General features: G+C 43.8%; 1 protein-coding gene across 1 annotated transcript in view; it reads left to right on the forward strand.

Annotated features, from left to right (window-relative positions):
• The window catches only part of LOC122658344 (DEAD-box ATP-dependent RNA helicase 3, chloroplastic-like), a 70,780-nt gene that overhangs the window by 12,178 nt on the left and 31,268 nt on the right, over positions 1 to 27,334 (forward strand). Inside the window, exons 2-4 of the mRNA XM_043853261.1 lie at positions 13,552 to 13,688; positions 13,777 to 14,191; positions 18,595 to 18,693. Of these exons, the coding sequence (XP_043709196.1) occupies positions 13,552 to 13,688; positions 13,777 to 14,191; positions 18,595 to 18,693 (651 nt within the window). The remainder of the gene's footprint in view (positions 1 to 13,551; positions 13,689 to 13,776; positions 14,192 to 18,594; positions 18,694 to 27,334) is intronic.

The raw sequence follows: 27,334 nt of genomic DNA on the forward strand, positions 1-27,334 counted from the left end.
AATACGATTTTGACTGCTTACCACTGCTCCCCATGTTGAATCTTTTGCGTAAAAGTTTCCAACTCTAGAAGGGAAAGCTCCTCTCATATGCCGTCCGTCTAGAGTTGATCAGGTCTATTCTTCAGTCCTATATCTACTGGTCCGACATCTTTTGGCTGGCCCAGACCATCATTTCGAAGTTGGAATCTCTGAAGTGCCTTTCTTTGGAAGGGTTGTGATGCCACCAGTTTCTTACGCCCTATTAGTTGGGCCTTGTCTTGTCCCCAAAGAGGAGGGAGTCTTGGTTGAGAAGAATTAAAGATGTCAATTATGCGGGAATTCTCAAATTAATTTGGACGCTAGCGGCTAAGAGGAAGAGTATATGGGTTGATTGGGTCTATTCTCGTCTCCTTCACATCGACTCCATTTGGACTGCTCCTGCTAAATCTGATGCCTCGAGTCTGGAGAAAGATTTTGCTGCTCAGACCTCTTGTTCATGGACCTAGCCCCTGGCAGGAACTTCTTGAACGAAGTTTAATGATGGTTTGGCCTTAAAAAATGGGCAAAAATTGATGAACTTGTAGCAGATATTCCTTAATCGATTGCAGAACTTGTAGCAGATCACACAATGAAAATAAAAAAAAGGAAAAATAGAATATAGGATAGAAGAAGGATAGTTTGGATTGAGCCTCTCACTCTCTCTCGGGTCTCTCACCCTCTCCCGGGACGGCCTCTCACAGCTACATGGCTAAAAACCACTCTTTTTTTTTTTTAAATCTCATTGTTGGCTGATCAATACAGCCTTTTGCCTTTGTTTATATTTAAAGCATGGTAACAAAATAGTAACTCCCCTTTTGGCTATTGGGAAGGATTACAAAATAGAAACCAAACGAAAATAGAAACTAAATCTGACTTGCTAAACTGATTTTAGAAACTATCTAATCTCCTATTACAACCAAACTGGAAACAAAAAATAGAAACAAGGTGAACTAACAAACAACAACAACAACAACAACAAAAACAACACCCAAGCCTTATCCCAACTTGATGGGGTCGGTTACATGGATCCAATAAAAGACAGTAGATTAAAAATAAAGTAGCAAAAAGGGGGGTGGGGGGTGGGAAACAACATGGACACAACTGCATGGGTGCTGATAGAATAAAATTAAAGAAGTATAAGGGGGGGGGGACATACAACATCGACACAAACTCTAGGGCATCGGCCCTTCTTAGGTAAATCCCGTTTCTTAGCTGCCCAACATTCTGCTCTAGGTCTCGTAGAGGTGTGAATAACAAAACAAAGTCCAATTAAATGGGGTTGACCGCATGGATCTTTGATCTCCAACAGCATCACAACAACAAATTCCAACTAAATGGGATCGACTGCATGGATCTTTGATCTCCAATCAGCTCTATTTGAGGTCATATTAGGGGTAAGACGTAAGCTAAGCATGTCTTTCTTCACCACTTCTCCTAAAGTTATCTTAGGCCTGCCCTGGTTCATTTGGTTCCTTCATTGGGGTCATGTCGCTCTTCTGGACTGGGGCCCTTGAAGGCCTCCGTTGAACATGACTATACCTCCTCAAACGACTCTCTCTAAGTTTATCATGTATCGGAGCTACTCCCAACCCAGTTCTAATATGATCATTCCTTACTTTATCCTTCATAGTTTTCCCACTCATCCATCTCAACATTCGCATCTCTGCAACTCGAAGTTTATTTATATGGCGCTTCTTCACAGCCCAACATTCTGACCCGTACAGCATGGCTGGTCTAATGGCAGTCCTATAAAATTTTGCTTTCAGCTTTATAGGGATAGGCCGATCACGCAGTATTCTGGTCACGCCTCTCCACTTCATTCATCCTATTTTAATCCTTTGGGCAACATCGTCTTTCTTGTTAACGATTGATCCTAGATATCTAAAGTGGTCACTTTTTGGGATCTCCTTCTCAATATTCACCACTTCATTATCCGACCCAGAGCTGCCAAAGTTACATATCATGTATTCGGTCTTAGTTCTACTTATCTTCAAACCTTTTGATTCCAAGGTTGATCTCCATAGTTCCACTTTGGCGTTAATCCCTGCTTTTGTCTCATCTACCAAAACAATATCATCTGCAAAGATCATACACTATGGGACCTCCCCTTGTATGCTTCTATTTGGAGTGGGGCTGCCTTATGTGATGCTCCATCGAACCAACAAAAACCTGCCACATCATCAGACCAGGCTGCCTCTCACAGCGGTTGAATCCCACAACTACACTGGCTGGTTTTGGGGCTTTTCCTGCGGCTACACATGGACTTGTAATCTACATCATTCCCTATGGACGTTTTCGTAACGAACTTTGATCAAGGACCATATTGTAAATAAACTTTTAAAATGCACTTATTATAGCAATATTTTCCAAAGAGGCGCCTTTCTGTAATTTTCCTTTCTATAGGTTTCGGATTGTCTTCAAACTTGGTAATAGAAGAACAGCCCACCTTGCAATTGGATCCAGCCAATCAAACCAATCAGCCAAATCTCTTGAAAGTTGAAACTTTAGGGACGGAAGTACTTTGCCCCACATGCGAGGAGGTAAGATTGTGTTTCCGTTCCCCTCAGGGAGGAATGACTCCGCTGTGCCTGGAGAGGGATTACTCTGCCGTTCTGTTGGAGTTTTCGGTTGGCCGCAGAATGAGCAGAGGCAGTTTTTCATCGGTAGGTATATACACCTTCTAGCCGTCACAAGGGTCTCTACAAACTCCACCATCACCACCTTAGATCTCCCAGCCAGGTCTACAATTCAAGTCATTTTTGGCTAAGGATTTACTTCCCAATATCAAGTCAAATGGAGTAGAAAATTGAGCCACAAACTAAGTTCCTTTTTTAGTTGTTGAGTAGAGTCCAGAATCAGAGATTTTAGGAATGATGTGAGTTGTCATTAATGACAGAGGTCCTCTTTATTTATAATAGGATTACAACCCAAGGGGTAAAAAGGTAAAAAAGGCAAATAAAGGGAAACCCTAATTAAACCTAATGTAAGATGCTAAAGATACTAAACCCACGGTTCTCAACACTCCCCCCCAAGTTGGAGCAAATATATCATATATATGCCCAACTTGGAGACCAGTGGGTGAAACACCTTACAATTCAACCCCTTTGTAAACACATCAGCAAGCTGATTTATAAAACTAACAAAAGGGATACAAACAATCCCTTGCTCAAGTTTTTCCTTGATGAAGTGTCTGTCGATCACAATATGTTTCGTCCTGTCATACTGTACTGGATTATGTGCAATGCTAATGGCAGCCTTGTTGTCACAGTAGAGACACTTAAGACCTTCAGAAGTAAGTCTCAGATCACTCAATAACCCCCTTAAGCCACGTGGGTTAACATATCCCTTGGGCCATGGCATGATACCTTACTTCAGCACTGGACCGGGATACCACATATTGTTTCTTGCTTCACCATGTAACAATATTACCTCCAAGAAAGGAACAATAACAAGAAGTAGATCGCCGATCGTCAACAGATCCAACCCAATCAGCATTAGTAAATGCTTCCAGTCTTAGGTTCCCATTGTTAGAGAAGAGGATACCTTTTCCTGGGGTAGACTTCAAGTACCTCAATATACATTACATTACATCATGGTGGGATGTCCTAGGATCATGGAGAAACTGACTCACAATGCCTACAACATAGGTGATATTAGGTCTAGTATGGGACAAGTAAATTAGTTGGCCAACCAGTCTTTGATATTGCTCTCAGTCACCCATGGCACTACATAGTTGATGATTGGGCTTAATAGGAGAATCTGCAGTCTTACATCCAAGCATTCCTGTTTCTTCAAGGAGGTCCAAGACGTACTTTCGTTGGGAAAGAAAGATACCCTTTTCTGATCTGGCAACTTCTATCCCAAGAAAGTACCGGAGTGGTCCCAGATCCTTTGTTTCAAATTCCTTTGCTAGAAGAGATTTTAGGGATTTCAGTATTATCATTCCCAGTGATTACTATATCATCTACATACATGATTAGGGCTGTAATTTGGGTACCACTCTTCTTCACAAACAGGGTATGATCAGCTTGGCTTTGTAGATACCCAAACTTTTGCATGGCTTTCAGAAAGCGACCAGACCATGCCCTAGGAGATTATTTGAGTCCATAAAGGGACTTCTTAAGTCTGCAAACATGACCAGTAGAAGATGAGGGAGAAAATCCTGGGGACAAGTCCATGTACACTTCCTCTTAAAGATCTCCATTCTAGAAAACATGCTTGACATTGAATTGTTTAAGTTTCCATCCTAAATTGGCAGCACTTGACTATAACGCCCTAACCGAGTTCAACTTTGCAACAGGTGCAAAGGTTTCTTGATAATCAATTCCATAGGTTTGGGTGAAGCCCTTGGCAACCAAACGTGCCTTGTATCTCTCAATGGTGCCATTTGCCCTTTGCTTGACTGTAAACATCCATTTGCATCCAATCAACCTCTTCCCTTCAGGACAAGGGACAAGTTCCCAGGTATCATTTTTATCTAAGGCTTGCATTTCTTCAAGCATGGCAGCCTTCCACTTTGGATCTTTGATAGCTTCTTTCCAATCCTGTGGGATAGACACAGAAGACAAAGAGGAAACAAAGGCCCGATAGGAGGGTGATAAGGATTCGTAAGAGACAAAATGTGAAATGGGATGTTGTGTGCAGGAACACACACCTTTTCAAATAGTAATGGGACGGTCATCATGAATAGTAGGATCAGATACATTATCAAAGGGAGAAGTATTACCTGATGGTATGGGCGAATCTGGTGGAGGCGCCACTGTGGGTAATGGTTGGTCGTTCACGGTTCCCTTTTTGTTCAATGTACTCCGAGTGTAAGTTATTGGGTCCTGATCAGGAACAAAGTGAACCAATGTCTCCCCCTCACCACTAATACTATCAGTAATAGGTTCCCCTTAGACAGGAAGCTCCCCCTGAACTGGGAGACTATCAATTATCATAGGGGCAACTGGTAATGACAACTCTTTCTCACGACTCTCCCCCTAAAGAGGGGTCGTAAAATAGGGTTCCAACTCATGAAAGGTTACATCCATGGTGATATAAAGACAGCGGGAAGGAGGGTGATAACACTTGTAACCTTTTTGGGAGGCCGAATAACCAAGGAAAATACACCTAAGGGTATGAGGATCCAGCTTGGACCGGTTGGGAGAGGAATTGTGGTCAAAACAGACATACCCAAAAATTTTGGGAGGAAGTGAGGAGGCAATAGGAGGGTCTGGGAGAAAGGAAAGAGGGGTTTTAAAATTTAGGATACTAGAGGGAACTCTATTGATAAGGTAGGCAGCAATAAGGACAATATCTCCCCAATAGGTTTTGGGACACCAGTAGTAAACATCAAGGCACAAGTCACGTCCGAGATGACGATTTTTCCGTTCGGGGATGCCATTTTGTTTTATTGTCTGAACACATGATGTTTGGGAAAGGATACCATGGGAAGAAAGGTGCTGCTAAAAATTATTATCAATATACTCTGTACCATTGTCACTACGAAGAACGCGAATGGTAGCATTAAATTGAGTCCTAAGCATGGCCTGGAAAGACTGAAAGTAAGAGAAGGCGTCAGAATTATGGTGTAAAAGGTAAACCCAAATGAGGCGTGTGCAATTATCAATAAAAGTAATGAACTAATGAAAACCATCACGATCAACGGTCCTAGAGGGACCCCAAACATTAGAATGAATAATTAAAAAAGGAACATCACTTTTAATATCACTAATAGGGTAAGAGTTTCGTGTATGCTTTGCAAATTCACACACATCACAATGGAACTGTTCCAAACCACAAATTCTAACTAAATCAGGAAACATAGAATGTAAAATATGAATAGAGGGGTGTCCCAAACGGTGATGCCAGTGATGAAGCTTGGTTAATGCGCTATCAAAAAGGAGAGTGTGAGCTGAAGATGAGAGAGGTATTGTTGGTGTGGATTCCAAGTAGTAGAGACCATCACGGACCCGACCATACCCAATCGTTGCGCCCGTCACTAGATCCTGAAACACGCAATGAGTGGAAAAGAAGTGAACCGAACAATTAAACTCACTGGTTAAACGATAAATGGATAGCAAATTGGCACATAATTTTGGGACATGTAAAACAGAGGTAAGAGAGAGATGGGAAGATCAAGAGACTGAACCTTTACCCAAAATGGAAGACATAGACCCATCGGCAACACGTACCTCGTCTTGGCCAGAGCAAGGAGAATAGGTAAGGAATACCTCTGAGTTACTTGTCATGTGGTTGGTAGCACCAGAGTCTATTAACCATAAGGGACTGGAAGAAGAGACATGGAAATTACTTGACTGGGCAAGATTGGAGACATAAGAAGAAGAGCTAGTCAGCTGTGTCACCAATTTTTGGATGGCAACCATCTGATCCGGAGAGAAAGGTACTGGTGTAGAAGTAGCAGGGCAATTATCAGCTGCATCAGAGAGGTGAGCCTGGAAACGAGTACTGCTTGGTTTGGATTGTGTCCATTCTTAGGGCGCCCATGAAGTTTCCAGCAAGTTTCCCGTGTATGACGAGGATGACCACAGTAGTCGTACTTCACAGGTTCTCGTACAGGGGAAAGGGCCTTGAAAGTATCCATAGTGAGAAGCGCAGGTGGAGTAGTAAGCAAGGCCGACCTTACAGGAGTAGCAGGAGGCATCATAACAGTCCGGCGATGTTCCTCAGATTGAACAAAATTATATGCCTGAAGAAGAGTAGGGAATGAATCACGCCCTAGTATCTGAACCCGGACCTGATCATAGTTAGGATTCAAACCAGTCAAAAAATCGTATACACGTTCCATCTCCCTCTCCTTTTAAAATGTACCAACATCTTCAGGGTGAACCATGGGAACGGGATGATAAAAATCCATTTGTTGCCACTTGCCAGAGAGTAGTTAGAGCTGCATCACGTTGAGTGGTGTGCTAAAGGTCTGCTCTAAGTGAGTCAAACGAGTCTCCAAAAGTCTTACTTCTTTACGCACGATGTTCATCTGCTGTTGGAGCTGCCGTTGTTCCACTGCTAACATTCGGGCTGATAACGCTTGTATGGAGTCAAGGACTTGTCTCATGGTAGCAGAAATTTCTTCAAGTGATTGGGGGTTATTCTCCTGACCAGACATAGCTCTGATACCAATTTGATGCAAACCTGAGAGGATAAGCAAGCCAATATCGAATCTGGAAGAGAATAGGGGGAGGAATGATGAAGGTTGGTGGTGGTGATGATGAAGATGGATGATGATGGAGATGGATAGGTAGATGTGGAACTGGAGTCCCACCTAGGCCACCACCAAGGAGATCCTCCTTGGATGTAATTTGCCGAGTCCACAGCCCACTTGAGATCCACAAGATATAGTCTTTCAAAGAAAGAGACACTGATTATTTTTTTTTGGTTAAATTCTGGTCTGGCTAAGCAGCCTCCAAGATTTACATATATAGGGGAGGAAAAGGTTCAACTGAACTCTTGGTTACAGGCACCCAATAATAAGCTAGATGGAAATCCCACACCTAGAAAACAAAAACAATTGCATTGAAAATAAAACCTAGACCTAGAAACTAAAACCAAGAAATAGAAAAATGTTCCCAAGACATAGGAACTACAAATAAGAATAATTTAAGAAAACATTAAAATTGCTTAGGAACATGAAAAGACGCTTAACTAAAAGTCAACTAACTAAAACACTTAATGCTGCCTAGGAATTTAAAAAGACATACTAAATAAAGTTTGGCCCACATTGGCCTCACAAAAATATCCCACGCAGGCTAGGCCTGGCCAAACCACTCAAGGTCTGGTTCTCCTAGCCTGCAGGCTTAGTCAGGGGCCCAAGGAGGCCTAGGTTGGGCTTGGCAGGGGCTGCCGATGGCCCTGCATCAGTTGTGCTCCCACCCGGTGGCGGAACATGTCTGGGAGAGCACTTTAACTGCTATCTTGGTCAGATTGGGTGAGTCTCTTCCATATAGCAACCATCATTTAGCTGCATAAGAGCATTAAATAGTATTGTTAGGTTATGGTAAACGATGATCCATACATAAATATGAATGAAAAGCCAATGGTGATTGGACCAACCAGCAGTAGTGCCATTCCGGCCTGAAACGGCTGCTGCCTGGCCGAAATTCCCAGTGCCATCCCTGAAGGCTTTCATCTGTATCCATTTTAATTTTGGTACCGGTATTAGCATCAATACCAAATTTATAATTGCGTAAGTTCGTAAGTACCAAACAATGCTCTAGTCTCACCTCTTGATTGACAACCGATTGAGCATCTGCATTTGTCTCAAGCCTCTCAACCATTGTTTGAATTGCATCTAACAGATATTGTCTCATTGCAAGAATGTTCTTGTATTGGTACTTGGGATCAAGGTTTTAGGTCTCGGTTTCGCCCCTGGTTTCACCAGCCCACGAAAGAGTTCTGCCGAGATCTCGAGATATTGTATTTTTTCCCGTCTCAACTTGGTGGTGGGTTTCGGTGGCCATATGGCCAAAATAGGTCCTGAAACTTGACATCCAACCTATTGTAGGCCTTCTAAACACAATGGAAACATTAGTTTTTACAAATTCAAACCCAAAATAGTAATTTGACTTTGGACCCTAGGTTTGTAGTCTACGGCGTACGTGAGGACCCTAGGCTATTCCACACAATATTTAGAACATATATAATTAAAGTAGAGGTGTACAACAACTTAAGTAAGCATTAGGAATTAAAAAACATCAAACTATAAGCCATTTAAGCATTAGGCATCATATTCATAATCATACATGGTGATGGTTTGACGGTTTGTTAATAATTGTTAGAAACTTGGAAAGAGACATAGATTAAACAAATACAAGTGTACTTAAAACTGTTCTTGAGATGCAATGCAGCTCCCTCTCCTGATGTTGAAGCTTCAATCTTGAATCTCCAAGCTTTAATCTTCAGTTGAGGTTCCATGGGCCGGGCCAAACCCATTTGAGAACCGATATGAAGATGAGCCGGGTCCAATTAAGTTTTGGGTTTAGTAGGATATTTTTGTTTTATTAGGTGGGTTTATCTGAAATTGAGTTGATTAGGAGTTTGAGTCATTAATAATTTTCTTTTATTGCTATTGATAGAGTTTTAGATAGGATTTTATTTCAGTTATCAGTCTTAGTTTGAAGTCTTTATTTATTTCTTTAAATTCATGGTTGTAACCTGCAGTTTTCAGATTTGATGAATTGAATTTTGATTTGTTTGTTACCAGGTTAGTACAACAAGGTCGTGTGACCAAATCCACCTCCCTCTCTCTTGCATCTTTTCTTCTTTCCTGGTTTCTCCCCTGTTTCTGATGGTAACAGCAGGTCCTGTTTGGGTCCATCATTACCTCTACCCTCCTCTCTTTTCTCCCTGTGATTAGCGTTGCAGGAACCCCTGTCCTGGGCGACCAAACCCCTAGAGCTTCATGGCAATAGACCATCTATGATGTGAGAAATTGAACCTGCAAATCAGATTGCTTCAAACTACCGCCCAGATCTGATTTCAGAGGGTAAAATTCCTCTCTTCACTCACTGTTTTGGCTGATCATCAGTTGCATTCAAGAAGGCTGTCCATCGACTACCTACCATGAAAATCTAAAACCAAACAGAGAAGTATCGAAGGAGATCTCTCCTTTGAAATTCCGCTGGTTGCACTGTCTGCTACTCTTTCCCAAGGTTGAAGACAAAGTCCCTCTTACATGATTCTTCTTTCTATTATTTCATTGCCCTATTTTCCAATAATGCCCTTCCCTTAGTCCTTTAATCTCTCACGTTCTTATTTTACTCTTAGTTCCATGTATACCCTTTACACTAGGTACATTATAAACCTTTGCTTGTGATTTGGAGTTCCAATAAATTACAACTCTGCCATTCACTTATGAACTTCAACTTATTTACAAAATTGCCACCCCTCTTTTAAATTTTGAGTTATTTATTATTCTGCCACTAAACCTTTGAATTGAGAGTTTCCTTGTTTGGATGGGCCCCGCAAGCAACCCAATAAGGGTTATTCGAACCCGGGTTTGCATTATGTAGACAGAGTGGGCTCCTTAATGATTGAAGAGGACACCAATAGGGTGCCAGGGATCAAGCTAGAGGGAAATGGTTGGTCCATTAGTGATGTTGAAGGAGGTAGCTCTGAGGGCTAAAGGACGAAGGAGGAGGATTTTACGCCAAACCCAAGAGGTATCTGCAGGAAGGGGGACCGACCGGATGGAGTCATTTTTTAGGTGGTAAGAGTAGACCTAATTGACCCAGATGGGGTCATGGTTGGAGGATGTTTTCCAGATAAGCTTGAGGATGCCCAAGGTGTTGAAATCGCGGATTCTACTGATACCTAGACCTCCTTCAGATTTGGGGAGACAGATTGAAGCCCAGCTAACAGGGTGGATGAATAAGCATTCTTTACCTTTCCAAAGGAAGGCATAGAAGAGGGATTCCATTTCTTTAATTGTGGATTTAGGGAGCCCATAGATACCGCACCAGTAGATGTAGGAAGAATGGAGGATGGATCTAATTAACTTAACCCTACCAGCGAAGGGGAGGAGTCTACCCTTCCATAGTTGGAGCCGTTTACGGATGAGATCAAGCATTGGGGTATAGTAATGACCAGTCAGCCTGGCAAGAATAAGAGGAAGGCCGAGATATTTGACTAGAAGGGAACGAAGGGAAAATCCCGTTAGGCGAAGGAGATGCTCCTTATCGGAATTTGAAACGTCTGAGAGGAAGATGTAGGACTTCAAGAGATTGATCCTAAGACCAGAAAGGCTTTCGAAGAGATGAAGGGAGGACATAATGGATGAGATGGAAGTTGGGTCAGCTTTGGAAAAGATCATGAGGTCACCCGCAAAGGCAAGATGGGAGAGATATAGAGCCTTGCATTTAAGAATGGGGGAGATGAGGAGTTGGTCAGTTGTGGATTGAATACTCCTAGAAAGGATTTCAAGAGCAAAGGAGAAGAGCAAAGCGGAGACAGGGCATCCTTGATGAATTCCCACTTTGGAGGGGAAGAACCCAGCCGGGAAACTGTTAATGATGACTTAGAAGAAGGGGGAGGAGATGCAAGAGTGGATCCAACCCAGCCGGGGAACCGTTAGTGATGATTAAGAAGAAGGGCGAGGAGATGCAAGAGTGGATCCAACGAACAAAGGCAGGGGGGAAGGACATTTGAGACATGAAATCGCAATTAAAGTCCCAACGAATGGAGTCAAAGGCTTTGTGGATATTGATTTTCATGAGGGCAGTGGGAGAATGAGATTTGCGATCGAAGCCTCTAACAATTTCCGAGCAAAGGAGGATGTCATTAGCTATGCTTCTCCCAGAAATGAAGGCCAATTGGTTAGGGCTTACTAAAGAGGGGACCACCTGCTGAAGATGATTAGCAAGAATTTTGGCGATGAATTTATAGAGGAGAATACAGAGGGAGATGGGTTTGGAGTCAGACAAGGATGAGGCCCCCACTTTGTTGGGAATGAGATAGAGAAAGGTTTACTTGATCCGGGGGAGCTGACTAGGATTGAAGAAGAAACTACAGATGGCTTTGATGAGGTCGTTTTTAATGATGTCCCAGCTAGCTCGGAAGAACCCCATACTAAAACCATCAGGGCCAGGGGCACGATTAGACTTGTGAGAGAGGATCGCTTTGAGGATCTCATCATTCGAAGGGATAGATTGGAGGGAGTCGAAGAGAGAAGGGGGGACAAATTTATTGATTAAGCCAGGAGGAGAGGGGAGGGGGAGAAAAGAGAGGAGAAATAAGAGATGGCTTCAGACTTAATGTCATGGATAGAGGAGAGAGGGGAGCCATCTCTACTGTGAAGCAGGGAGATGGAATTGGAGTTGGAGCGGGTTTGAGGGATCTATGGAAGAAAGCCGAGATGGTGTCTCCAAGCGATTACCATTTAATCCTAGTCTTTTGCCAAAGAAAACTCTCTTCTTGCCCCCCCTTCCCCCCTTGTATCCCCCTTTGTCACCCCTCTACATTAGCTATTCCTTGCCTTGCCGGAGAGGATTTTGCCTCTTAGCTTGGATATCAGAGGTTTTGCCCTCTATCGTGAGACTTTGGATCCTGGATAGAATGCTTTCGTCAAGGCTGGCTTTGGTTGTCTTATGAAGTCCAGGCATTTCCCCTTTCTTTAGTGTGCGATTTTTGTTGGGGCTCTTCCCCTTGTTTTTGCTAGTCCTTGCCTGGTTATAGCCAGGGCTTTGTAATTGGCTTGTGCTTGTATGTTCCTTCCCCACCCTTTTTCATCCAAAAAAAAAAAAAAAATCTGACTACGTCAAGCCGTAGATTGGCCAATTTTGTCTAATGTATATTAAGTTGAAGTCCATCCATTAACCCCATTTTTTTAAAAAAAATATGGTGGGAAAATCAAATTTTAATACAAAAGGTTATTAAATAATTCAACAACCTAAAAAAAAACCTGACTCTGTGAAATCGTAGATCAGGCCATTCTATCTAACATACAAAAAGTTGAAACACAACTACCATGTCTATTAGTATATTCTACCAAAAAATTAGATTTGGGGAAAAAAGGAATTACCTTCAAGCTCCTATCTTCCAATCCAAGGTGTAGAAGGGTTGAATCTTAATGGGAAAAAATTGGTGTTTAATGAACTAATTTAGGCAACAAATCAAAATTTTTTGGCGAAAACCGCTCCCCTATGTCAAAACCAGCAAAACAGTGGAGTTGGGTGTTGAAACCTGTCGAAACAGACAAGTTTCGTGCGAAATGAAGCCTTTTATACCCTGGCCGTGGTCGAAACCTGGTTGAAATCTATCGAAACCTGGTACGATCCCATTTCAAGCCTAGGTTTTATTTTGGGTTGTTGCGATACCGAGATCTTGAATCATGGTCTGGATTCCATGGAACTAAATCTCGGTTTTGACACTTTCCAAGATGAAGCCTAAGATCGATACTGGAGCGTACCAGGTTTCAACCAGTTTTGACAAAAAAATACCAAGTTTTGACCAGTTTCATCCAACCCATGACATTTCGAGTTAAACCCAGAAAAATACCAGGAATCAACCGTGTTTTGGTCAAAACCTGGGAAATATCGGTTTCGGCCAGGGTCGAAACCGGCCTCGAAACTGAGATTTAGGACCTTACTTGGTACATAACCATATGTATACAGATTGAAACACATGCCATGTTATTTTTTCCTTCTATACGTCTCTGTTTCGTATTGTAAGGGGTCGAATCCGATATACTATACTTGAAACTTTGCTCAGGCTTGGAAATATTGCCTTGACATTATTCAAATCATTTCCCCCAAATGCGATCCTAAATTAAATTATGGTGTTGCGGGGCATCAAGTCTAGTAATTAATTGTGGCTGGTAAATTAATGCCCTCTATTGAGAGGTCATCATGGATTTAACCTGCTCTTGTTTCAATGCAACGCTATGGTATTTGTGGACTCTGCCCTGCAAAACTATAGTGTTTCTTGCTTGTCTCTGTTCTATCTGTTTCAAGATTAACTGCTTGATCTGCTACTCTGAGTTAGTTTGTGTTTGCTGACTATGATTTCTGATTAGACCTCTCTCTCTTAATGCTCCAGCGAGCTGTATTACTCCCAGCATTGGAAGGCCGAGATATTATTGCACGTGCAAAGACTGGAACGGGGAAGACACTGGCTTTTGGAATCCCAATAATCAAATGTCTTACTGTGGATGGCGAAGGGCTAAGGTTGTCGAGGTACAACTGTCATGCTGAACATCTGATGCCCCTACATTTCTGCTTTCTTTCATTGGTTTAATTTATTTGTTTGTTTGTTTGTTTGAAGGCGATTAGGTCGTCTTCCTAGGTTTCTGGTCTTAGCACCAACTAGGGAGTTAGCAAAGCAAGTTGAAAAGGAAATCAAGGATTCAGCAACTTACTTGAGCACTGTTTGTGTTTATGGAGGGGTTTCTTACAGTACCCAGCAAAATGCACTTTCTCGTGGAGTTGATGTTGTGGTGGGAACTCCAGGGCGCATTATTGATCTGATCAATAATAACAGTCTTAAGCTTTCTGAAGTTCAATATTTGGTCCTTGATGAAGCCGACCAGATGCTTGCTGTTGGGTTTGAGGAAGATGTTGAAGTGATATTAGAAAAGCTTCCATCAGAGAGACAAAGCATGCTTTTCTCTGCAACAATGCCTGGTTGGGTAAAGAAATTGGCAAGGAAATACTTGGATAATCCTTTGACAATTGATTTGGTATCCTTCTATTTTTCATCCGTCTATATGTCTCTCTTATGACTATGAATCTGCTTTGGATGTATTTATATCTCTCTTTTATTGCTGTTAGTTTCATTTGTTATGATATTATTTTATGTGTGTCAGGTGTATGTCTATGTCTCGACAAAAATCTGCCCACCTGTTTCTGACATGTTTTTTCGGTTTTAAACTGTTAATCTCTTATGCTTTTCAAAGAATAATCTATATTTTATGTTGCTTATAAAGTTTGTTCATTTAATACAACAACACTCAGCTTTATCCCAACTAAATGGGGTTGGCTACATGGATCCTTGCCCTCCTCCAATCAGCTCTATTCTACGTCATACTTGATACAAGACCTAAGCTATGCATGTCTTTCCTCACCACTTTTCCTATGGTCATTTTAGGTCTGCTCCTGGTTCTTTACAGAAAGCAAACATCCTAGTATGACCATGTTTTTTTTTGATGATACAAAGGGGGATCAGGTGGGGTGAAAAAGGGGGATACAAGGGGGGGGGGGGGCAAGGTGAGGACAGAAGGCTCGAACCTGAGACCTCCCGGGACGCTGCACTCTACCGCTCAAGGCCCCAACCTAGCTATCAGTTCTCCTCCTAGTAGGACCATGTTGAGGTAGCTTATATGCAAAAAAGTTACAGCATTGTCTAAACAAGTGTCGAGCTTTGTCCACATGAGTGCCCAATAGGAGGACATCTATAGGGGTAAAAAATCTTAAAGGGGAAAGTGTCATACAAATTCTAAGTTTCATTTGAGCTCTATATTTAATAAGTGGTCATTTTAGGCTATTTTAGTTGTTGAGTTATTAGGGCTTCTAACTTTTGATGCGAGGATGGTCTCAGTATGGTGCGCTCTGTCCTTGGGAAACCTCTCTACTTATATGGAAGAACAAAGAGAAAAGATAGGCTCGCTTTCACTAGAATCTGCGTCGAAGTTACCGCTAATGTCCCTTCTCCGTCCTCTTACCACCGTTACTGATAACGAAGGGTTTTCCTTCCAGCAACCCGTGTTCTTCGACTGGTCTCTCCTCCTTTGTGCTTCCTGCAAAGTCTTTGGTTACTACCATGGTAAATGCCAGTCCCGCCCTTCTCCGCCTTCCATTCTCCTTACTTCTGGAACCCTTCCCCAACCCTCTCTTGAACCTCTCAACCCCATCGCTCCTTCAGCTTCTCTCACCCCAGCCATTGCTTCCCCCGGTAACCCTATCTTTGGCTTTCATAACTCCATTACCTCCCTCTACCCTCCTCCATCGCCTCCTCCCTTGGTGGTGATGGTGCCCCCTCTTCTTCCCCCTCTCAAGGTCGTCGCCGGCGTCAGACTTGTAAATCTGTTCGCCGCCGTGTCTCCGCCTCCTTCTCCCCTCGCGGTCTCACCCTTGCTTCTCCCTCCAGTCCATTGGTCTCTGATGACCTTAGGACCGCTGGTCACAATTGATTCCTCCCCTTGGAATCTTAGCTCGACTTTTCTGCCCTTGGAATCTCTGCTATTCCTGCCAATCCAGCTTTTACTCCTGTGGTGTCTGACCCCTTCCATCGACATCGTGTCCCCTCCTTCTCCTGTTCTCGTTATTCCCTCGTTTGACAACCTTCCTCTAATCTCTCCCGGGCCTGCCCCTTTGAGCCTGGGGATTACCAATTTTTGCTGACGGCAGGAGAAGTCTTTTTTGGCCCCTCGACCCTCTCTCCCCCAATCTCTTCTTCCCATAACGCAACCCTTTTGGTGGGCCCCCCTGTGGTCTCTACTCCTCTTCCCATTCCCTCTATACCCCGCCCCACCACCCCATCCTCTATGGCTGATCCTGTTGGGCTTAATGGTCCAGCTACTTCTTGCCATTCGGCCCATTGGTCTAACCCTCCATTCCTAGCCCACCATCGTTGGACCTTGCTTCAATATTGGGTCGACCCCCTTTTGTGCCCCAGTCTAATGCCCCCCCGCTCCTTCGAGTTTTTCACCGTCGTAACCCCAACTCCCCTCCTTTCCCTAAGAATTGCCCCTACATTGCCTACACCCTTCCCTGCCCGGAGAAGATTTTTCCTTTGAGCTTGGTTATCAAAGGTCATGCATTCTGTCGTGAGACTATGGATCCGGGATGGAGTGATTTCGTCGAGGCTAGCTTTGGGGTCTTTTGCAGTCCAAGCGTTTCTCCTTTTTTTTAGCGCGATGTTTTTGTTGGGACTCTTGGCCTCCTTTTTGCCAGTCCTTGCCTTTTATGGCAGGGCTTTGTAATTGGTTCGTGCTTGTTTGTTTCCTCCTCCCCCCCCCACCCTTCTGTCCTTTGGTAATGAATTCTTTTATTCATCCCAAAAAAAAACTTTCACTTGCATATAAATATCTGACATATGAATATGGTTTTGAGGTGAGGGTTATGCAAAGTCCTTGTAAGAGTGGACTGCTGTCTTTAAGCCTCTGAATGAAGATGCAGCTGATGGAATTTTCCTGTCATATTCTCTTTTTTTTATTTTGTACACATTTTCTTGGTTGAACTGTGTACTCTTTTTTCCGCAAGGAGGGTACCTTTGACAATGTACCCACAATTTTATCGACTTGTTGAGTGGAATAATCTGTTGGAGATAATGATCTTCTGGCCTCACAAGTCACAGCATGTGCACTTAAGGCAGAAGTATAGCCAGTTTCCATTCACATACTGTTTTGAAGAGTTTTAACATTGTGCATTTGTGGTGGAGAGGCAGCAGACAAGTTGATGCAGATCTGAAAGCCTGCGGGATGGTGGTATGGCGGCTAATCTTTATTTCCGTCTTTGGGGCCACCAGGGTCCATGTAAAGATGCAGCTTAATGTTCCACGTTGAACTATGTGGGCAGTGGCTTGAGTTTGATAAATTAGATTTTTTTTTTATTGATGCTGATTAGTTTTGCTTTTTGTGATATCAGTATGGTTTATTGGTTTTCTCTATTTTTTTTTTTTTGGGTTTCTTTGATTGGGTCTTTTGATCTATAACTTGGAGCTCAAGTTTCTTTACTTGTGGCAAGTAGGCTGGTCTATTTCTGTTTTAAGGCATTGTAGGTCATTTTACAGGGATATGTTTTGAATGGGAGGTGTTCATTTTTTTTGCTTTGCTTCAGTTGCTATTGATAGATGCATCTTCCGTGAAGCCTTTATGTCTTTCAAGGAGTGCTAATGTGACCTAGTAATTAGAGGTTATTCAAAGAATTTCTTACATTCTTCTGTTAGTTCACTATATTTCTTTTGTTGTGTTCTGTTTACTCCTGCCCCTCTCCCCCCACCCTTCACCCTCCACACACCCCCCCCCGGGGCGGAAATTAGGGGGGTGGGCTTTAAGCCATAAATTACAAGGGCAAGCATTCGCTTTTACTTGGTTCTTTTGGAATGTCTCTTTTATGCTGTATTTGTGGATACATAGTTGTTTTTTAGGCTGTTAGTTCTACCTAAAGCCATGGTTCGAGAACTCATCGAGATCTTGCCGAGTTTCTCGGTATTTCAAAAAACCAAGTCGAAACGTGATGTGCATTATTTTTTTACACTTTCTCGGCGAGATCTCGAGATCTCGGTATCTTCTCGAACCATGCAGCTGACCCATATTTTTAAGGTTTTTTCCTGATTTTTTACATTATAATTTTACAATTTCTCACCGAGATCTCGGTATTGGGTCTGGATATGGTTTTGACCCATTTTTTAACCCATTTTAATCCATCTACTCCCATTTATAAAAGAACCTACATGGACAGAACTCGCAAATCTTGGCGAGTTCTGTCCTAAGGCTCTAAAAAATAGAAAAACACCCATCTACCTCCGTTTTCTTCTTCTTTGCTTCAAATCTTGGATGGATTGCATGGTTTCAAGTGTGATTCAACTACTAAATTGAAGATTCAACTCCAGCAGTTGAGTTTGGGCAGTCAATATGGTGAAGAATTTATTACTCGATCACATTTTATGTAACAAATTCAGAGAACATTGATGTAATGTACTTTTTATTTGAATGTTTTGATTGATATGTACTAAATTGAATGTTTTGATTGCTAATTTGCTATGTATTACTAAATTATGTGTAGAGTAGGTTGTTTTAGTACGACTTGTTGCCTACCAACCTATGGTCCAAAGTGAAACTCATATTTGGACTTGTTTTTGGGAAATTTGGGCATGCCATTGTGTTTAAATGGCCTAAAGTTTCAGACCCAAAATATGTGTAAAACCCACCGAGTTGGGGGTCCGAGTCAAAAAAAAAATAAAATGCAGTAACTCGCCGAGATCTCGATTCGTTTTGGTTTTTGGCTGGGCCGAGATGCCTCCGACACCCGAGTGTTCGAACCTTGCCTAAGGCAATTGAAATCCAACATATTTTGCAAGCTATTTTTGTACGCTACAAAAGTAAATCTTGGGTTTTTCTAAATCATTTATTTGTTCATGTAGGTTGGTGATCAAGATGAAAAGCTCGCAGAAGGAATAAAGCTTTACGCCATTCCAACAACTGCAACTTCAAAACGGACAATTCTTAGTGACCTGATTATGGTATGCATTTATGTGTTTCTCCTGCTGCAACTGTTCCTTTGTTCTTTTCTGGGAGTGGTGCTCTATGGTATGATGATGCACTAGAACTTTAATATGCCATGTACAGTCCTACTTTGTGTGTGTTTTTTTTCCATCTTGCAACTAGTCCTGTGTCCTGGGCATGGTCATTGTGATTAGAACTTAATATGCCATACCACCTTTCCCCACTTGTTCTTTTTTCCTTGTCTTTCTTTATGCCCCCAAGGGCTGTTTGTTTTTCTTGTATTGTTCTAATTATGTATTGCTGTTTATTTCTATTTTCTTATCAATAAATTTATCGTATATATCTTTACATATGTCATCTCGTATTTATCTGTTTGTCTGGTTGTGTGTGTGTACAAGTGCAAATTAATTATAATGATGGGACCAGGTTATTTTGTGAAAATGTTTTTTGATACTAACAGTAATGAGTTAGTAAAATATTAAATGCAATGGGGAACAAAGCTTAACCTGGTTCTCCTGTTTTGACTTCTGAACTCTTTTCTGTTTTGATGCATGTCTTGGTTTAAAACTTACTAATTGGTTTTTATTTTTTGTCTTGTGAAGCTCTACGATGTGCATCTGGTTGTCCTTTGTTTTTCTTCATTAGTCTAACTCTACAAGTACAAGCTAAAATGTTGGGGATTATGTCATAATTATAGCCATATTTGTGTTTACACCTTTAGATCCGTTTTGGTTGGAAAATTACAGGAAATATTTTTTGGTTGCAAGATCATTATGTCATTACCTTGTGATATTAGTTGAGCTCTCTGGTTTGGCTTATTGTTATAATTATCTTTGTTTTTATGTCTTCTTCCTCCCCTTGGCTGAAGGTAAGTGATGAATGGAATAAAAAAAAAAAAACCAAACTCTTTTTTTTTTGGGTGAATAAAAATGTATTACCAAAACAGGGAAGAGCAAAAAAAAAAGGGGGGGGGGAGGATGCACAGGGAAAGGGAGGAGGGGGAGAAGCTATGCAAAGACTCCATCCCTACAAGCCCTGCAGGGGCGGGCTAGGAAGCTGAAAGAAAAGAAATATCAAGACTCCAGAAAGTAACAATGTACCTGTTCCTGGGAGAGTCCATGAGAGAACCATGGCAGAGCAAGTGAAGCTTGGAGCTGACATCGAAGAAGATGACTTTCCAAATCTTATTGAAAGAACGAGAGTTGGAGGTCCATCTTCTGAGATTTCTCTCCATCCAAATATGAGATATACCCGCCCCGAACACAAGCTTACCCGCTGAGTCAGAAATAGAGTTGCCAGAAAAAGTCATATCCAACCAAAGCCACTCTCGGGCGAAGGGTAAAGGTCTTCTAGAACGGGGCCAGATGGAGTGAAGGGCTTTTTTCCAAATGGTGGAGGTGAAAGGGCAAGAGAAAATAAGATGGTTAACGTCCTCAATACCATCCCAACAACGGATACCGGCTGGGGAGACAGGAATATGTCGGTGAATAAGAAAGGCTTGGGTGGGAATGCTGTTGTTTAGGGATCTCCATACATTGAAACTGTGACGCGGGATGTGACCTATGAACCAATCGAGTTTATGCCATAGGACAATGGGGGCATGGATCCTAACAAAATTGTATGCAGATCTGAAGCTTAAGAGGCCATTGGGGGAGGGGGGAGGCCGGCCCAAACCTGGGAGAGGCTCGGGGGAAAGAAGACAGGTGAATGCTTGGGAAGGCTAGAGGAGTAGACAGAGCGGGCTCCTACGAGATTGAAGAGGACACTAGAAGGGTGCCAGGGATCAAGCCAGAAGGAAATGAAAGATCCATTAGTGATCTTGAAGGAGGTAGCTCCAAGAGCTAAATGATGAAAGACGAGAATTTTGTGCCAAACCCAAGAGGTATCCGCAGGAATGGGGACCGACCAGAGGGAGTCATTTTTGAAAAAGTAAGTTGACCCAGATAAAGTCTTGTTTGGAGGAAATTTTCCAAATAAGCTTGAGGATGCCTGCGGTGTTGAAATCGCTGATCCTATGAATACCTAGTCCTTCAGATTTGGGGAGACAGATGGAAGCCCAACTAACAGGATGGATGAATTTGGAGCATTCTTTGCCTTTCAAGAGGAAGTCACAGAAGAGGGATTCCATTGCTTTGATTGTGGATTTGGGGAGTACATAAATGCCGCACCAATAGATGTAGGAGGGTTGGAGGAAGGATCTAATTAGCTCCACCCTACCAGCGAAGGAGAGGAGTCTACCCTTCCAAAGTTGGAGGCGCTTACGGATGAGGTCAAGCATAGGGGTGCAGTGATGACCAGTCAGCCTGGCGGGAATGAAAGGAAGGCCAAGATATTTGACTCGAAGGAAACCAAGGGAAAATCCCGTAAGGCAAAGGAGATGCTCCTTGTCGGAATCAGAAATACCTGAGAGGAAGATGTGGGACTTTAAGAGATTGATCCTAAGGCCAGAGAGGCTTTCTAAGAGGTGAAAAGAGGACATAATGGAAGAGATGGAGATGGGATCAGCCTTGGAGAAGGTCATGAGATCATCAGCAAAGGCGAGATGGGAGAGATTTAGAGCCTTGCATTTAGGAATGGGGGAGATGAGGAGTTGGTCAGTTTTGGATTGGATACTCCTAGAGAGGATCTCAAGAGCAAGGGAGAAGAGAAAAGGGGAGAGAGGGCATCGTTGGCGAATTCCCACATTAGAGGGAAAGAACCCAGTCGGGAAGCCATTAATGTTAACCGAGAAGAGGGGGGAGGAGATATAGGAGTGGATTCACTGAATAAAATTAGGGGGGAAGGACATCTTACCCAAGACATCGCAAATAAAGTCCCAACTAATGGAATCAAAGGCTTTGTGAATATCAATTTTCATGAGGGCAGTAGGAGAATGAAATTTGCGATCAAAGCGTCTTGCAATTTTCAAGCAAAGGAGGATGTTATCAGCTATGCTTCTCCTCTAAATAAAGACCGATTGGTTGGGCTGACTAGGGAGGGGACCACTAATTGGAGACGATTAGCAAGAATTTAGGCGACGAATTTGTAGAGGAGATTGCACAGGGATGGGTCTAAAATCAGACTAGGCCGAGGCCCCCACGTTTTTGGGAATGAGACAAAGAAAGGCCTGATTGATCTGGGGGAATTGACTAGGATTGAAGAAGAAACTACGGATGCCTTTGATGTGGTCATCTTTGATGACGTCCCAGCTAGCTAGGAAGAATCCCATGCTAAAGCCAAGGGCCCGATTAGATTTGTGGGAGTGGATCGCTTTGAGGATTTCATCATCAGAAGGGATTGATTGGTGGGAGTCAACAAGAGAAGGGGGGACAAATCTATTGATTAAGCTAGGGGGAGAGGGGAGGGGAGGGGAAGAATCCCATACTAAAGCCATTTGGGCTAGGAGTCCGATTAGATTTGTGGGAGTGGATCGCTTTGAGGATCTCATCATCAGAAGGGATTGATTGGTGGGAGTCAACAAGAGAAGGGGGAACAAATCTATTGATTAAGCTAGGGGGAGAGGGGAGGGGAGGGGAAGAATCCCATACTAAAGCCATTTGGGCTAGGAGCCCGATTAGATTTGTGGGAGTGGATCGCTTTGAGGATCTCATCATCAGAAGGGATTGATTGGTGGGAGTCAACAAGAGAAGGGGGGACAAATTTATTGATTAAGCTAGGGGGAGAGGGGAGGGGAGGGGAAGAATCCCATACTAAAGCCATTTGGGCTAGGAGCCCGATTAGATTTGTGGGAGTGGATCGCTTTGAGGATCTCATCATCAGAAGGGATTGATTGGTGGGAGTCAACAAGAGAAGGGGGGACAAATTTATTGATTAAGCTAGGGGAGAGGGGAGGGGAGGGGAAGAATCCCATACTAAAGCCATTTGGGCTAGGAGCCCGATTAGATTTGTGGGAGAGGATCGCTTTGAGGATCTCATCATCGAAGGGATTGATTGGTGGGAGTCAACAAGAGAATGGGGGACAAATTTATTGATTAAGCCAGGGGAGAGGGGAGGGGAGGGGGGAAGGAGAGGGGGAGAAAAGGGAGGAGAAATAAGAGATGGCTTCAGACTTAATGTCATGCACAGAGGAGAGAGGGGAGCCATCTCTATTGTGGAGCTGGAAGATGGAATTGGAGTTAGCACGAGCTTTGAGAGATCTATGGAAAAAAGCCTAGTTGGAGTCTCCAAGCTCTAACCATTTAATCCTAGCTTTTTGCCGAAGAAAACTCTCTTATTGGGAGAAATAAAAGAGAGCTCAAGGGAAAGCCTTTTTTCTTCCTCCGTAAGGGAAGGGTTAGAAAGGTCAGATTGAATCAGGGATTGGACGTGGGCAAGACAAGAGCGGCAGGAGGATACCCGCTAAGAGATTTTGCCAAAAGTGGATGAGTTCCAAGATTTAAGGGTAATTTTGGTATTACGAAGCTTTTTGGCAAAAGCAAGAAGGGGGGAGAGAGGGACAGTGGACCGGCTTTTCACTGGAGTCTTGGACCAAAGGGAGAAAGAGGGGATGGGACGTCCACATGTCAAAGAATTTGAAAGGTTTAGGCCGAAAAGAGATGTAGGGCTGGATAAGGAGATGACAGGGGCTATGATCAGAGATACTAGGGAGAAGGAAGTAGGCATGAGAGTTGGGAAATGAGGAGAGCCAAGCCTCATTGATAAGAATACAGTCGATTTTGCAGGCAATCCGATCTGAGCCCCCTCTACAATTATGCCATGTAAGAGGGAACCCGACCATCTCAGATCAGAAATGCCAAGGACATCAATACAATCAGTGATGGCATTGGCGGAGGGAAGATCAAAGGGCCTACCATTGACTTTCTCATGATTAAACCGAACGACATTAAAATCTCCTCCCAAACCCCAAGGGCAACCATCCACTTGGGACTTAAGGAGGGAGAGATCAGCCAATAAAGGCGTCCTATCAATAGCTCGATTATGAGCATAAACAACTGAGAGAAAGAAGGAGCGGGCATTAGGGGGGGAAAGATGAAGGTGAAGGAGTTGGGGAGAAGAGAAAGAGATAGAGCTGTGGAGTTTGGAGGGGTCCCAGAGGATCCAAATGCAACCATTAGGAGAATGGTCATAATTAGCATGGAAGGACTTGGAAAGGGCAATTGAGGAGACGATGTGGGAGGCTTTCTCTAAGGACATGGGTTTCAAGAAGAGCACAAAAGGAAGAATGGGAGGATGTGATGAGAGCCCTAATGTAGGCTTGCTTGGCAAAGGAATTGAGACCCTTGACATTCTAAAGAAAACCAGAAGACATGGGAAACTAGAAGGGGTTGGGCAACAATCCCCTAGGGGGAAGACTCTTGTAACACTTTGAAGCATAGGCAATAGTAGGGTTCTGATAGTGAGAACCGAGGACGGGGTAGCAAGAGTGGACCTACGAAGGGTGCCAAGGAGGGAAGGCAAGGGCCTCTCAAGGGGAGGGGGTGGTGATTATCCATCGGACAAGACCGAGACAGGGTGGGAAGAGAATCAGAAGGTTCAGGGTGGGGAGGGTTGGGTAGGGGAGAGATAGGAGGGTAATGGTTCATAGGGTTAAGAGCAGGGTTCACTGATAGAGGGGGTTGGGACCGGTTGGAGAGGGGTGGTGATCATCCATCGGATAAGACCTAGACAGGGTGGGGAGAGAACCGGAAGGTTCAGGGTGGGGAGGGTTGGGCAGGGGAAGGATAGGAGGGCAATGGTTCATAGGGTTAAGAGCAAGGTTCACTGATAGAGGGGGTTGGGACCAGTTCACCAGTTCAATTGGGTTAACATATGGAGGGTTAACAGGGTAGACAGTCAGGGGGTTAAGAGCCTGGTTCTCGGATGGGTTTACCGGGTCTAGAAGGTTAAAGGATGGGAACAAAGATAGAGGGGATTGGGTCGGGTTAGGTGGTTCAACGGTTGGAAGTATGAGATTGGGAAGGGATAAGGATAGGGTGGAGGCCAATAGGGGTATTGCGCGACAGAGGGTGTGAGGTTAAATGGGGGGGTAGGGAGAAGAGGGGGAAGTATTGAGGACGAGGGGTTGAAAGTGACGGGAGTTGGAGATGGGTGAAGGGCGACTGTAACTGGAGGGGAAACAAAGGTAGAAGTTGACAGGTTCTGCAGGGGTTTAACATCGTAGGTTACCAAAGAGGTGAAACCCTCGTGAAGAAAGCTTTCGTTGGTTGGATCGAGGCAATCTATGACGACCAGCAGGAACTGTTGTGCCAGGGGCTAGAGGGGCCAGAGGAGCCAGAAGGGCAGTTGTTGTAGTGATTTGCAAATCCTCTCTGCTTGAGCGCACAAAAGATCTAGAGGAACCGGAAGATCGAGTCAAAAGAGGTTGTGTAGCAAGTTTAGGGGCAAGGACCATTGAATCTAGCGATGACCTCGGGGTAAGCATAAGTTCACAGAGAGTCGCGATAAAACAGGGGCATAGTGGAGGTCCAACCTGGTCCCTCTGTAGCACAAAGAGCTAGAGGAACCGAAGATCGAGTAAAGGAGGTTGTGTAGCAAGTTTAGGGGCAAGGACCATTGAATCTAGCGATGACCTCGGGGGTAGCAGCGACTGTTGCAAGTTCACACCAGACTGCGATAAAACCAGGGGAGCATGAGCTGTGGTAGGTCCAACCAGCTGGGGCTGACTGTTGCCCATGTTGGGAATCGTACCCACCTCGGGAGCAGATAGGGGACTTCACAGACACCCAGGAGAACCTGAAGCCAAAAATCCATGGTGGTGATGATTGTGACAGCGAGTCTTCTGTCGTCCAGAGGGGTTAGTCACCCTACCATGCACAGAGGTAGGGCAACCAACGTCCTGAGGGAGTACAGGGGTAGAGCCTTCAACATCTGGTTCAAAGTCTTGAGCTAAAATAGAAGTACCAGGGTCTTCTGGGAGTGGAGCAATTGAAGAAGCGTTGCCGAACCAGGGTCCTTAAGGTCTTCAACATTTGGAGAAGTTGAAGAAGCTTTGCCGGAACAGGATTTTGAGTGATGGCCAAAGACTTTGCAGTAGATGCAATGAGGGGGCATCCATTCATAACGCACTGGTTGCTCAAAGCTATAACCATCCTCATCCACGACGGAGATTGATTAGGGAGGAGAATCTGCTGAGATGTCGACGCAGATACGGGCATAGGTGAGGCGGTCCATCCTTTTAGTGCGAGCATCAGAGTAGAGAGAGAAACCAATAACAGAGCCAATGATACTGACGCACTCGGGGCTCTAGAAGTGGAAGGGAAGACCATAAAGTGTAATCCAAAGGGGAAAAGAGCTGAGGTCGACCCTTTGGAGCTGCAGCAAGGGTTCCCATTGCCTGAGGAAGATGGGAGTAGAGCCAACCAACCAGGGAGCACCTTCAAGAGCTTGAGCAAAGACTTCATCAGAGGTGAAAGGGGAAAAGAGCTGAGGTCGACCCTTTGGAGCTTCAGCAAGGGTTCCCATTGCCTGAGGAAGATGGGAGTAGAGCCAACTAACCAGGGAGCACCTTCAAGAGCTTGAGTAATGACTTCATCAGAGGAGAATCTGAAGATGAAAACACCAGTTTCCAGGAGATACGTATCGAAGACTCCATGAGCTTTCCATTGTTTAGTAAGAGATGCTTTCACGATGTTAAATGATGCTCTAGAGCCAAGGAAATTGCTGACTAGACAAGACCTCCATTTAGCAATTTCAGGGGAGAGAAGATCATAGGGTCAAAGGGCAACCTTGGAAGAGCCTTCAAAGGATGGTTTAACGAAATGGAGGGAAAGACCAGAGCAAGATGGTAAGGGGGATGAAGGTGTGAAAAGAGAGGACCAACTTTTGGAGGCGGTAGGTAGAGGGGGTTGGGTGGAGGTTGGAGAGGGAGGGAGGGAGGGAGGGGAAGGAGGAGAGCTCATCTCGGGATGAAATCCTGAGGCACTTAGGGCTCCAAAAGTGGAAGGAAAGACCAGGAAGTGGAAAAATTCGAAGAATTGTGTTTGATTGTCATTTGTCATTACCATAGTTGTTAAGGTGTCACCTCGGTGCTGCTTAGGCAACAAGGTAGTTGTCGAGGTCCTAGACAAGTTGTCCAGGCAGTTAGACATAAAATCCAGGGGGAAAGTGGGATAAACATAAAGAAAAGGGAAATCCTGGGGAAGAAAGGGGGAAGAAGGAGGAAGAAGGGGGAAAATGAAAAGGGAGAAGAAAAACAGCAGCTGCTGTCACTTCCACATGGTTCCATGGGGTTGGTTACATGGATCCTTTTCCTGCAATAAATTCTATTCGAGGTAATTTTTGATGCAAGGCCTAAACTATGCATATCGTTCCTCACCACTTCTCCGAGGGTCATTTTAGGCCTACCACTAGCCCTTCTAATTCCTTAAAATTTGAAAGACATGATGCTTTTTAACTGCCCAAGGTCTCCGTTGAATTGGAACATCCCAAAATCTCCGTTGAACATGGCCATGCCACCTCAAACGACTCATGTAACTTATCTTGTATTGTGGCTACTCCCAAATCAGCTCTGATATGGTCATTCCGTACTTTATCCTTCCTAGTGGCTAGTACACAGTTTATCTACATGACACTTCTTAACTGCCCAACATTCCGCCCTGTACATCATAGCCAGTCGTATGGCTGTCCTATAAAATTTTCCTATAAGCTTTAAAGTAATACATCGATCACACAACATTCCGGATGCACCTCTCCTCTTCATCAATCCTATTTTAATTCTAT

Source organism: Telopea speciosissima, chromosome 4, assembly GCF_018873765.1.
Source record: "Telopea speciosissima isolate NSW1024214 ecotype Mountain lineage chromosome 4, Tspe_v1, whole genome shotgun sequence".
NCBI classification, from domain to species: domain Eukaryota; kingdom Viridiplantae; phylum Streptophyta; class Magnoliopsida; order Proteales; family Proteaceae; genus Telopea; species Telopea speciosissima.